General features: G+C 45.1%; 1 protein-coding gene across 1 annotated transcript; it reads left to right on the top strand.

Moving 5' to 3' along the window:
- Window positions 1-241: 241 nt before the first annotated feature.
- Window positions 242-11448, top strand: LOC148103062 (uncharacterized). Its single transcript, XM_087840440.1, has 13 exons — window positions 242-270; window positions 644-731; window positions 854-1026; window positions 2511-2634; window positions 3011-3139; window positions 3902-3984; window positions 4413-4580; window positions 4612-4702; window positions 4834-4980; window positions 5312-5535; window positions 5634-8044; window positions 8105-9391; window positions 9934-11448. Exons 1-12 carry the CDS (start codon window positions 242-244, stop codon window positions 9361-9363), a joined length of 4926 nt encoding a protein of 1641 aa, XP_087696566.1. The 3' UTR covers window positions 9364-9391; window positions 9934-11448.
- Window positions 11449-12997: the final 1549 nt, after the last annotated feature.

The following is a 12997-nucleotide window of genomic DNA, read 5'->3' as shown; positions in this document are numbered from 1 at the left end:
CATATATGTATATATGTAGTCATTTCATCTTCCTTCATGAGGTATGTGTGTGCTTCTGTCTGCCATGACTCTGCAGTCAGAGCGCTGCTGGTGCCGACAGAGATAAGCTCAGACAGAACCACTCGGACGGAAAATCGGGAGTGGGTTTGTGATTCCCTCTGATCAGAGTCTAACGGACAAATACGTTCGCTTTAAAAAAGAAAGGCTGAACTGCAGCTGTTGCCCTGTAAGCGTGAGGAGGATGGAGGAGTTGTACAGCGATATCCACAGGTAGGCATGACAACCCCAGTCAAACAACTCTATAGATACTGTGAAGAAAACAGAAGGCGTCATGTGCAAGAGAAACCCAACACGTTCATCAAGAACTGCTCAGTGGCTCAAAGGCATTTCCACATTTTCTGTGTCCTGTAAACTCAGTCTTTCACTGAGTGTGATCCTGTGATCGGGCATCATGGAGTGGGTGAGAGGTCCAGCATTGTCCTTGGACAGCATCTGTAGTTTCACTGTTTTTGGGGTAGAACAGGTCACCTACTCATCAGAAGGAAGTCTGCATGCCAAATATCCTCAGGCAAGATATTAACCCCAATTATGACAGAAAGCACGTACCTAAAAAAGCAAAGTGTTTGTGCGCTTTCTACAACAGGTTTGAGACGGACAACATCATCCATAAGGAGTCCAGATCCTCACTCAAACCTGGCAGCTCTGCACTCACCTTCAGGACTGAGGATGTGGTGAGAGCCCTCAGGAGGAGCAGGGAGAGGAGCTCACCCGGCCCTGACAACATCAGCAGTCGAGCTCTGAGCCACTGTGCAGGGCACAGGAAGTGTGTTCGGACAGTCACACCGTCCCCCAGCTGTGGAAACACTCCACAGTCATCCCCATCCCCAAAAGAAACAACACAAAGTCTCTGAATGATCTTCGTCCTGTGGCCCTCACCTTCCTGGTGATGAAGGCCATGGAGAAGATCATAAAACAGCACATCGTAAGAGCAACTGATCCCCTGATGGATCCTCCAGCTTGCTTACCGTGCACGCAGAGGTGTTGATGATGCAAAAATCTTCATCTTGGACTCCATCCACAAACATCTGGAGCTCCCTGACTCCTCCACCAGATTTCTGTTTGCTGGTTTCTCATCAGCGTTCAACTCTCTGCAGCCTCACATCCTGCCCACTAAACGATTTCACCTGGATGATCAGCTGATCCTGTGGATATTGGACTTTTTGACCAACAGGACTCAGAAAGTTTTTCCCGTCTCCGTTCCACCTCCCATGGCTTCTCCCAGGCCTGTGTGCTCTCCCCCTGCTCTTCATCATCTACACCGATGACTGCAGATCCACACAATCCAGTTGTCAATTAAATTAAATTAAATTTTATTTATATAGCACCAAATCACAACAAAAGTCGCCTCAAGGCGCTTCATAGATACAGAGAAAAACCCAACAATCATATGACCCCCTATGAGCAGCACTTTGGCGACAGTGGGAAGGAAAAACTCCCTTTTAACAGGAAGAAACCTCCAGCAGAACCAGGCTCAGGGAGGGGCGGGGCCATCTGCTGTGATTGGTTGGGGTGAGAGAAGGGAGACAGGATAAAGACATGCTGTGGAAGAGAGACAGAGGTTAATAACAGATATGATTCAATACAGAGAGGTCTGTTAACACATAGTGAGTGAAGAAGAAACACCCAGTGCATCATGGAAATCCCCGGCAGCCTACATCTATTGCAGCATAACTAAGGGAGGATTCAGGGTCACCTGGTCCAGCCCTAACTATATGCTTTAGCAAAAAGGAAAGTTTGAAGCCTAATCTTGAAAGTAGAGATAGTGTCTGTCTCCTGAATCCAAACTGGAAGCTGGTTCCACAGAAGAGGGGCCTGAAAACTGAAGGCTCTGCCTCCCATTCTACTTTTAAATACTCTAGGAACAACAAGTAGGCCTGCAGAGCGAGAGCGAAGTGCTCTAATAGGGTGATATGGTACTACAAGGTCATTAAGATAATAAAGTCTTTCTGATTCTGAATCTGAACGCAGGAATGAGGCATGTTGTATAAAGTGCTTTAACTGCTCAGAGCAGAAAATGACGGTATAAGAACCAGTTAGCAGTTTAAAGGTTTGTAAGGAGAGTCAGGCTGCTGCGATGTGTCCAGGCTGAGTAAACGCTCTCTAACAGTCTCTCTGTTGCAGGATCTTGTTGAGCTTTGATGGATTTGATTTCCAGGTTGTAAATGAAAGTTTGGCTCTCAGATTACGAACAAGTGTAAACCCGACGGCTGCTGGATGCAGTGTGCTGGGCAGGGCTGCCATCCTGCTCAGACCTGTTTCTGAATATCATTGTTTAGAGCAGATTAAACCTGAGCTCCATCTGCTCCTGACACACTCGAGACAGAAAAGACCTGACCGCTTGCCTCAGACACGCAGAACTCCAGAACACGACAGAGTTCGTTAAAGGAAGCTTTGAAGAAGCTGTGATGAAACTGAATTGAGATGATTTCTTGGCTGGTTCTTCGTGGCAGCAGAGCCGGCGGGTCGGTGTGTCCCAGCACGGCAGCTCCGGGCAGCGGCGGGAGCTCCTGTTTATCCAGAGAGAGAGCCGACCTGCAGCAGCTGAACAGGAGGCTGGCTTCATACCTGCAGCAGGTAGGATGGAGGCAGCATGCTTCATTGTTCCAACTGAGACTAATGAGCAGCAGTTAAAAGGATCTGAAAGACTTGGAGGACAAAAAAACATCCGATTTCTTTATGGACGTTTGCACTGCTTAAAGATTGATCGATAAAGTCCTGTTATTGATTTGAAATTTTAAGACCACAATAAATCAAAATCAAAAGGAAGAAATCATGAACCAAAGATTGTGTTTCATGATGTCACGTTTAAAACTAAGATCTGAAACATAATGTTTCCCAGAGCTGTTTGAATGTACGCAGAGAACACGGTGATTCACTCATACAACAGAATGACAGAGAATGTTTGTTTGTTTGTTTGTTTGTTTGTTTGTTTGTTTGTTTGTTTGTGCAGGTCAAGCATCTCGAGGCAGCCAATCAGAGGCTGGAGCATCAGATCGAGGAGGAGCTGGACAGAAAGTGTCCCCGAGAGTTGAGGTGGCTGGACGGACACCTGAGGACCGCCTCCCTGCTGCAGGGCCAGGTAGACTGTAAATAAAGGATGGCATGGTCTTGTGTCATCACAGTTCAGTGTCTTTGTTGTCCATTTCTTTCCGTCTGTCACTTTTTCTTTCTTACATGCTCTGTCCTTCCTGTCTTATCAACTTGTATTTCCTGTGATTGAAACCAGACATAAATCTGAAGGACTCTGAGGTGTTCTGCTGTTAACAGATGTGATGTGTCAGAGGAGTCATAAAGTAAAGCAAAGAACATGTGCAGACAGCGAAGCTGGAAACAAATTGATGTCAAATTTATTCTTGTTGCAGCTTGTCGCAGCTTTAGAGTCTCTGCAGTTCTGTGATCATTTAATGATGAAGTCCTCAGTCGAGCCCAGAGATTAAAACATTTACCAGTTCTGTTCCAAGTCAAAGCCAAACAATCTGATCCAGGCATCAACCTGCAGGCTGGAAAATGAAGCCAAACACTGGAACTACCAAAGCCTGCAGTTCCTCTAACGCCCACTAGAGGCTCCAGAAGTGAGTCAGTGCCAGAGGGCTCCCAGTTAATCAGTTCTAACCTTACAATCAAAGGTTAAACGAGTTTCTCAGGTGGTGTCAGGATGCTGTACCTGTGTTTAATGGTCAGACGGGTTTGGACGAGTCCAAAATGTGACAGACTAAAAACCTGGCGTGTCCTGTAAAAACCAGAGAAGTCATTAAGGAAATTTATTTATTTGTGATTCTCCGCCCAGACGTTTGCACCTCCTCCCACCACAGAATAAAGCTTCTCTCTCTCTCTCTCACAGATCAGTGAATGTCTCTCGGCCCAGGCTCAAGCGAAGCTGCAGTTACTCGAAGCAGAACTCACCGTCTTCGACCTCAAAGAAAGGTAGAGCCACGCCAGCGATATAATCATACCTGCCTCGTGGGTCTCTAATGCACGTCAGAGTATGAGTGCAGAGGTCTGTACGGGATAAAAAACATCACAGAGTCTGCCGCCGGTTTCAAACAGGAGAACGAGCTCAGTTTAAAATGCAGATTTTCATCCCAACACGTTTATGTAACTGTCACACTTTTGTAATTTAACGTGAAAACTACAAAATCACGCAACTCCTCCATCATTCAAACCAGTCAAAGCGTCGCTTCATCACCGTGCTGTAGCTGCTAGCTGCTAGCTTAATCTGTTGTTCTGATAACTTAACCTGTCGTCCAAGCATGATCACACCTACACGCAACAACATGGCTGTGGCCAAATATAGCTGAACATCTAGACAGATAAATGAAGACATGTCCCATGATCCTTTGCTGTGTGTGCAGGTGCCAAAAGGTGCGTGAGCAGCGTACTCATCTGGAGGCGGAGCTTAGTGACCTCGGGCTGCTGGGGGAGGTCCTGAAAGTTCACATTCTGCCTGAGCTTCAGAATCTGCTGAATGAGCAAAAGCAAGAGAAAGCGGATCTGCAGACTCAACGCCAGCAGGTAAAACAATCTCACCTGGATGCTTAAAAAAACCTACACCCCTTTCCTGCCTACCTGTGTAGCAGCTGAGATGCACATCACTGAGTCTTCAGACCTGATCCAACAGGTGGACCACCTGAGACAGACGAGTGTTGGACACCTGGACAAGAGCAAGAGCAAACCCAGGTGCAAGACTCAGGTAGGCACACTCACACCTGCACACCTGTATTTTAACATAAAGGGAACATTAATAAGGATAATAATGCAAAAGCATTTTAACAGGTGTTTTGTGTTCAGCTGTCCATGCAGAGCATTTCACAGGTGACCTTTGACCCTTCATTGGGGTCCGATGCTGACAGAGCCGAGCTAGAAGCAATGAGGAGAGAAGTGTGCTGTCTGACAGCAGAACTGACGCGACTTCAGGCTGCGGTAAGATCAAACTACACACCAGCACTCCGATGTTCTGACCAGGAACCTGTAGGCCCACCTGTGAGTTCCTCTGGTTCCTTCAGCCACATGTCATTTAGTTTTTTCCAGTCTTCTAGATTGGGTTGATGCTTTAGTTTAGCAAGATAATCTTCACAATAACACATGTTTTATGAACTCCTCCCCCAAAGAGCCAATCAACAGCTGAAGCCAAAAGCCGGTCAGACTTGAAACATCTCCAGAGTTTTCTCAAAGTCAGGACTAAAAGACAAAACCAAAACCATCAGAGTCAAGATAAAAAACAGGATTAGAATGAGTCTTCCTGTCTGCCCAGGTCTTGGTGTTGGAGTCCTCTGGTCGGGAGCAGAAGGAGTCATTACTCCAGCAGCTGGTGGTCCTACAGGAGTCAGCAGATGGTTTGTGCAGAGACCTGGACTCGGTGCTCCAGGCTGCAGCACAGCAGGCTGCAGACCATCAGTCACTGCTGGACGTCAAGAACCAACTGGGGGCCGAGATACGGGACTACAAGCAGCTGCTGGACAGCGTGGACCGTCAGGGGTATGAGATGATGATAGAGGAATAGATGAATACGCCCCCTTTCAGTTATTAATCTTCAGTTTTTTTGCTCTTGCCTTTGTCTTGTTTTATCTTTTTAGAGTTTCACATGTCAACTTTAACTCCAAGCCAGATGTCAGATCTTCCTGTCTTGAGACCAGAAAACCCACATTCAGGACCGCCAGTGTTCAGGGCGGCCGCGTTCACACTCTTGAACAAACACCAATAGTTTCACCGAAAACAGCGACTGCAGCCCAGTCAGATTTTGTCCACAACAAACATCCAAATAACTCACCTAGAACACTGACCAAGCCTCTGATGGAGACCATCCAAAACTCTGAAAACCAGAGAACCGTAGTGCTTTATAAAAAAGTGTGCAAGTCCATCATTTCTACAGAGACAGGCAGCAGACAGAGGAGCCCTGTGGAAGTCCTTACTAAAGATCATGATGTTGGGGCTCAAACTAGCCGAGACGTGCGGGCTTTGGTCAAGACTTCCAAAACAGGAGTAATCGCAGCTCTGGTTCCTGACAGCATCGATGCCTTCCAGACCAAACAAGAGACCTTTACTTCCAAACAAGCTGGTTCACTCTCTACTGACAGAGGGACAGACATGGAGACTAACAAAAACACTCCTTCTGCAGGACCAGACGTAATTCAAAAAACACATTTTGTAATGCATGAGACCTCGTTTTATCTCTGCAAACCAGTTGCTGTTGAGGTAAAAGTGAGAGAAGCTTTGATCTTTACTGAGATGGATCCAATTGAAGCCTCCTTCCAAGCAAAGGAAAAAGATCCAACAAAGATCATCATCAGGGAGGCTGAGACTCCACCAGAAGCTGTCAGGGACATGGAGGAAAATGTCAGTACAGTGCACAAGCCAGGATCTCCTCCAGTGTTTAGATCAAGTAAGGTTCAGGTAGCCCTTATGAAAGAAACAGATAAAGGAACAAATGGAAGGTCTGGAAAACAAACAGTAGACGCAGAAGATGTTCTAATCCTTGATCAGAGTTTGGGATTGTCCAAAACCGAACTGAAGAAACTCATAGAAGCCAAACCTGCAGTGCATGACAATGAACATTTTTTGTCTAGTATCTCAGAAATTAATAACAAGCTTCACAGTAAAACTACAAGTGCTGAGAACTTAAAGGAAGAAGTAGACAAAGTAGAAGAACTCCACGACTGCAAGGAAGTGAAGACGAACCATCTTATATCAGAAAATGAGCTGATAAATCTGCAAAGTCAGGAGATATATTCCAGTGCTACAAACTCAGAAATGTCTATAAGTCTAACTGGTTCTGGTGTGGCTTTAAGTTCCTCCAGCCCTGAAGAGCATCAGAGTCCAAGAGAAGAGGAATCAATGAGTCCAACAAAGCCAGATGCATGCTTGAATCCAGAAAAGTGTTCAATGAAGAGTTCCACCGAGCCAGAACCGCATCTCACACCAGACGATCCACACACATGTTTGAACCCAACTGAGGATATGACTGAGGTGGATGATGGGCTTGTAGACAGAAAGGAAGAAGCAGAAGATACTTTGATTGTCCTGAGTTTAGATAAAAGTTTAACAAATATGTCCAACAACAAACTTGTGAAGGATGCAGATTCATGGACCAGTGTCGCCATTTCTTCTCCAGAAAGCAAGGAAAACCAAAAGTGTTATATTCAACATACAGATGGTTTAAAGGCAGAAGTGGATGAAATGAAAACAGTCAACAATGCCAGCGAGGTAAAGCTGGATCCAGTCGAGTCTAAGAAGGAGACAGGTGATCTTTCAGGTGAAGAGGCGTCAAATATATCTACAAGTTTAACAGATTCTGGTGTCGGTTTGAGCTGTTCCTCTTATGAAGAGTTACAAAGTCCAACAGAAGTCCATTTGTCAGTTGGTGAAACAAATTCACCCAGCTGCTTGAGCCCAAACATATGCGTGAGTCCGGATGAGACCGAGGTCATGCTAAACCTTACAGATCAAGTGTTTTCCCCAGTAGATGTGGAAGACCACATTGCAAGTCCTGATCTACTTCAGAGTCCAAATGACTCAGACATATGTCTCAGTCCAGATAGTGATGTAAAAGAAGAGGCAGGAAGTCTGACTGAGGCAAATGCACGTGTTCACCCAGGAGAGAAATTCATTCTGTCAACAAAGGAGGACGGACAGTCGGTATCATTTAGTGGAGATGGATCATTGCCAGAAGACAGAGATACGGAAGTCATAATGTCAGAGGGAAACCGGGGTGTGCTTTTTAGGCCATTTCAAGGTTATGAAGGAAGGGGAATGAAGCTGAATGACACAAAGATAAGTTCTAGACCAACCAGTCAGAGAAGCAGCCTTCAGGTGAGCAGCAGTCATGGAGGCTCGGTGTTTGGAGATAGACGAAGTATCATAGCAGACAGAGAGGAACAGCTTGGTTTTGGAGGCCTTTATCGCAGAAGAGATGCAAGAAGGTCCAGAGGCAAAGATGTAAGTGGTCCTGCAGATGAAGATAAGATAGGAGGTGTGACTATGAATAGAGGTATCAGGGGGCAGAGAAACGGTGACTGGCAAGAGAAGAACCAAACAGGTAATGCCGAAGAAGCAAGCTTTGGAAATACCCTTTCCAACAGAGGAATGGCCTCTAGCAAGCCAGGAGGTTTTAGCAGCAGTGGAGATGCACAAGTGGGTACAGCAGCGGTAAAGGGAAGATTCAGTGGAGACTTTATGGTTTATGGTGGCTGCTTGGGACATATGAGTGTCAGCTCACCTAACTCAGGGAGCAAGGACCATCTTCCAGAAGACGGGAGATTTGGAAGTAGGCGGTGGATGGTTTATGGTGACAGTCTTACACGTAAGAACAGCTTAGACGCTGGGACTAGCTTACCCAATGAAAGGGGTGGAGAAAACTCATCCATGAATGGAAATCTTGCGACAAGTCCACCAGAAGCAGGGAGATTTGGGAGGAGAGGGAGTGCAGAGTGGATATTTTACGGAGGCAGTCTTGGACGTAAGAACAGCAGGGCTGGCAGCGATAGCTCGCTGGGTGCTGAGAGCAAAGAACGCCTTTCACCTGCCACAAACTTGGCCACAACCCCACCAGGAGCTGGGATATTTAGCTGTGGGGAGTGGAAGGTTTACGGTCGGCCTGCTGGATGCATGAGCAGCGATAGCAAAGACTGTCGCTCAGCAGCCACACACATAGCAACAAGCCCACCAGGAACACCAGGAGCAGGGAGGTTCAGCCGTGGGGAGTGGGCAGTGTATTGTGGGAGTCCTGGTCGTGTGAGCAGAGCTGATAGTGCTGACAGGGTCAGTGTCAGGAGCAGGATGGTCAGTCCTCCCAGCAGCTACGTCAGCAGTGGGCGTAGACTCAATAGTGCTGGAAGTGGTGGCAGGCTGAGCTCGGCCAGTGTCGTGAGGCGCAGCAGCAGCGTGGGGAGTGCAGGGAGGGGCGGGGGAGAGAGGACAACCAACAGGCAAAGAGCGCCGAGCCCCGGGAGGAGGATCGGGGGCAGTGGGGGGTGGCTAAGCAGTTCAAAGGCTGCTGGGAACCGGATTAGCGGCGCAGGAAGCGGATCCAAAGTCGCTGGTAGCAATGATAGACTCAGCAGTCATGCTGGAGTGAGGATCAGCAGTTCAGGGAGGACCAATAACACCGTGGGTAGGGTCATCAGCAGCAGCGATCGGCCAATCAGGAGCACGGGAAGCCAAGCCGGAAGCAGCAAGGAGAAGATCAGCGTCTGCAAGATGGCGGCACTAACGATCTCAGCTGCAGGGAGGGAGAGAAGTCAGGAGAGACAACGACAAGCTCAGAGAGCCCGACAACCACGACAACAACAACAACAACAGCAACCATGACAACAAGAACAACAACAAAAGGCTGCAGGTGAGATCAAAGTCACAAAGACAACAATACAAACACATCTGAGGAGTTCATGTGCAGCATGAAGAGAAAGTAATGCTACACGAGCAATGACCTGATCTGAAATAAGAACATCGTTGTGGGGTCTTTACTTTTCAGTATTAATTGCTGTTGTGATTTGGTGGCTTATAAATAAAGCTGAATTGAACTGACGCATGCACACGTTAACTTTCTCGGATTACTGAGGCTGTTTTCAAACATGCTGAAAAAAGAAATCACATAAAATACACAAAGCCTGAGCTCATGGAAATCTGTGCTGTAGATTCTAAATGCCTGGATCGACGCTTCTGACGTCTGCATGAATTTATGTGAAACTAAAGAACATTTGATTCGGTACAGCAGGGAGCATCTAACCTGTGTCGTATGAAGAGGCAAAGCTGCTACTGTTTGTTCCGTTGTTTTGTTTACAGACTGTTTGTTTATACGTTCAGATGTTTTCAAAAGTACGCTGTGATGAAGTGTCACTCTGTTTAACAACATTAAGAATCGTCTCTCTTGCCTTGCAGCTCCCTCGCCTCTCGTACAGCGCTCGCTGACCACAGGTGTCAGGGTCATGACCTCTGACCCCGAGGGCGTCGATGACATCATGCAAGTCTGAGTAGGGTGATATTTCCCCCTCAAAATCAGCTGATTCTTTTTCTACATTAAATAGTGATTTTTTACAAATTTATTATTATTTTAGGCTTTTCCTCATAAGGACATTAAAGACTGACAGGAAGGACACGCAGCAAAGGGCCGCAGGTCGGATTCAAACCCGGGCCGGCCGCACTCAACCACGCAGCATATGGTTGTCTGATCATCCCACTGAGCTGAACCAGTGCCCATAGACATTGAATTTAACGGAGCCGTGACCACACAGCAGTTTTTATCTCTATAAGTTGAATATTTTCAGCCTGACAGGTACACAGGCAGCAGACATGTTTAACACTTTTAAGCTCTGAAGCTGTTTCATTCACACTGAAAGTGTCTAAAGACGAAATCAGTGTTTTGTTTCCAAATCTCAGAGTGTTAAAATACGATGATGCTGGAAGAATGACGTGTAGAACATGATGCTGTTACGCAACAGTGTTGGGGAGTAACGGAGTACATGCACCGCAGTTACGTATTTAAAATCCAAAATATGAGTAACTGTATTCTGTTACAGTTACAGTTGAAAAAGGTGGTATTCAGAATACAGTTACTTTGTTTAAATAAACGGATTACACGGCGGTATTTTCCTGTTTCATATGTTCGGCTATGTCCTCTCTATTTTTGGTAATTCCACGCCGGTGGAAACCCAAACAAACACGCATTAAGAGGCTCAAATGTCTAATGTCTCACGGCCCACGTCACCTGTTGTGGCCATTTTTGTTGAATGTTTATAAAACGCAATTTGTATTAATTTTTGTTTTTTCTTTAAAGTTGTAAGAATATGCTGACCTAGTTTTGTTATGTAAATTTGTAATTCATTTTATTGGAAAAGGTTTTGGAAAGTGATTGGTTTATTGGCTTATGGACCCTCCCATTAATCACGGGATTAAGAGCACCCTGGAGGGGTGTGGTGAGGATATATTTTTTGTTTGCCAAATGTCTGATGGGAAGACGGGAGGGTTAGAAAATGATTTTTTGACCACTTTTGAAGTTGTTAAAGCAAATTAAGTTAACTTTCATTTAATTTTAAGTTTTAAGAAGTTATTTGGTTGATTTTTGTTCATAATTTTGCACGAAATAAACGCCATATGATTTTAAAACAATGGAGTCAGAAGTGCGTTCTAAAACAAACCTCCCATTGCCACCCACGGCCTTTTCTTGGACTTTTTTGGTGTGTGGAAAATAAAAGGCCTTGACATCACCTGTACTTGCAGCCTGGTGTTGGTATGGAGAGTAACCTTCAGTAATAGTAATAAATCACATTCATGTAGTTGTAAACAGCATGATAATATATTAAGTAATCCAAAGTATTCCGTTACGTTACTCTCATTGAGTAACGTAACGGAATACGTTACAGAATACATTTTGGGGCATGTAATCTGTAATCTGTAATGGGATACATTTGAAAAGTAACCTTCCCAACACTGTTAACAAATACATGTTAAAAAGAAGACATTTGTTTCACATTTAGAGGACAAGCCACAGGTTTGGGCTTTAAATGGTTGGTTTCATTTCCTTGGTTAATAATAACTTAGATTTGTATAACATCGTACAAGAAAACCAGCTTTTAACGTTTGTCTTCTTTATGGGAAACAAAGCAGATGCTTCAGGTGTTGGAGTGACACCAGGAGGCAAAGGTGCTTCGTCAGCTTCTCCTAAAAGTTCATGTTGAGCAACATACGACAGTAAGCACCAGGACTTGTTATTGAACTTCAGAATCAGCAGATTAACGTTACAGTCGTATCCTCGCTGGGGATTGTTTTTAAATGTCGAGTCCAATAACAGCTTGTTCAGGTTCTGTTTTCCATCTTCATCAGCATCCTTCTGTGTTAACCAGAGAAATCTAATTTGTACACTTTGACCTGGGAAATAAAGCTGAATATTAATCTGTGTCCTGTTTCCTCTTTAGGAACATGAAAGCGATAAAGTCATGAACCATCCAAAGTGTCTGATGAGACGTTTTAACTCAGGTTGTGAAACAGACTCAAACAGACTCACTGCTGCTGGCTTTGTAAAGTAGTTTAGTTTTGTAGCTCTTAGTGAAACACAGGAAGAGCACAGTGAGCTTTCCTTCATCAGCAGCCTGAACGCAGGAAAACCTCTGAAATCTGAGGCAATTGTCAATGAATACACGGCCTCCACCTATGACTGCTGCACATTCAGTCTAACCACCAGAGGGCAGCAGAGACAAAGTGACCTTCCTCCATACTCTCTCCTCATCTTCTTACTCAGTGGTGCATCAGGAGTCTTTCTCCATGAGTCATATTGAAATGATAAGTATGTTTGTAAAAATCAGGCATCATTTCAAAACTGGAGCATATTCAGTATATTCATACATTGTTAGGTACACATGTTCAGCTGCTCATTAAGGCAAATTTCAGCTGGACGCGGTGAAGATGACCTGCTGACACAGGTAAATATGGAGCTCACTGCACACCTGTGTCTATAATTATTTTTATACTTTCCCAAAGCTGAAGTTCCCCAAAACGACAGGCTGTCACATCCCTGAGCAAAGATCAAAACATCACCATATCACCAGCCGTCTAAACACAACGGATTATCACACAAATTGACTACACTCCTCAGAGACAACAATACCTACGAAGCCTGAAGACAAGACCCTACAAGCAAATACAAAAAGAAAGTTATCAGTTTACTACAGCAACTTGGAAAGGATTAGAGTTGAGGATAGAGTTGTGGCCAAAGGTTTTGAGAAAGACACAAATATTGGTTTTCACAAAGTTTGCTGCTTCAGTTTTTAGAATAGCATATTGCATATACTCAAGACTGTTATGAAGAGTGATCAGATGAAAGGACCTGCTGGCATCATTTCAATAATTTTCTCATTAACTCAGGTGAGAATGTTGATGTAGAAGATGAAAGATGATTCAGCTGTGGGATCGCCATTCCTGCGGTATGCACAGGAATGGCCCGCAAGTA

The sequence above is a fragment of the Neolamprologus brichardi genome, chromosome 4, assembly GCF_056152115.1.
Source record: "Neolamprologus brichardi isolate AB-2024 chromosome 4, ASM5615211v1, whole genome shotgun sequence".
NCBI classification, from domain to species: Eukaryota; Metazoa; Chordata; class Actinopteri; order Cichliformes; family Cichlidae; genus Neolamprologus; species Neolamprologus brichardi.
Note: the sequence above shows the minus strand (reverse complement) of the source record. Positions and strands in the feature narration are given on the sequence as shown.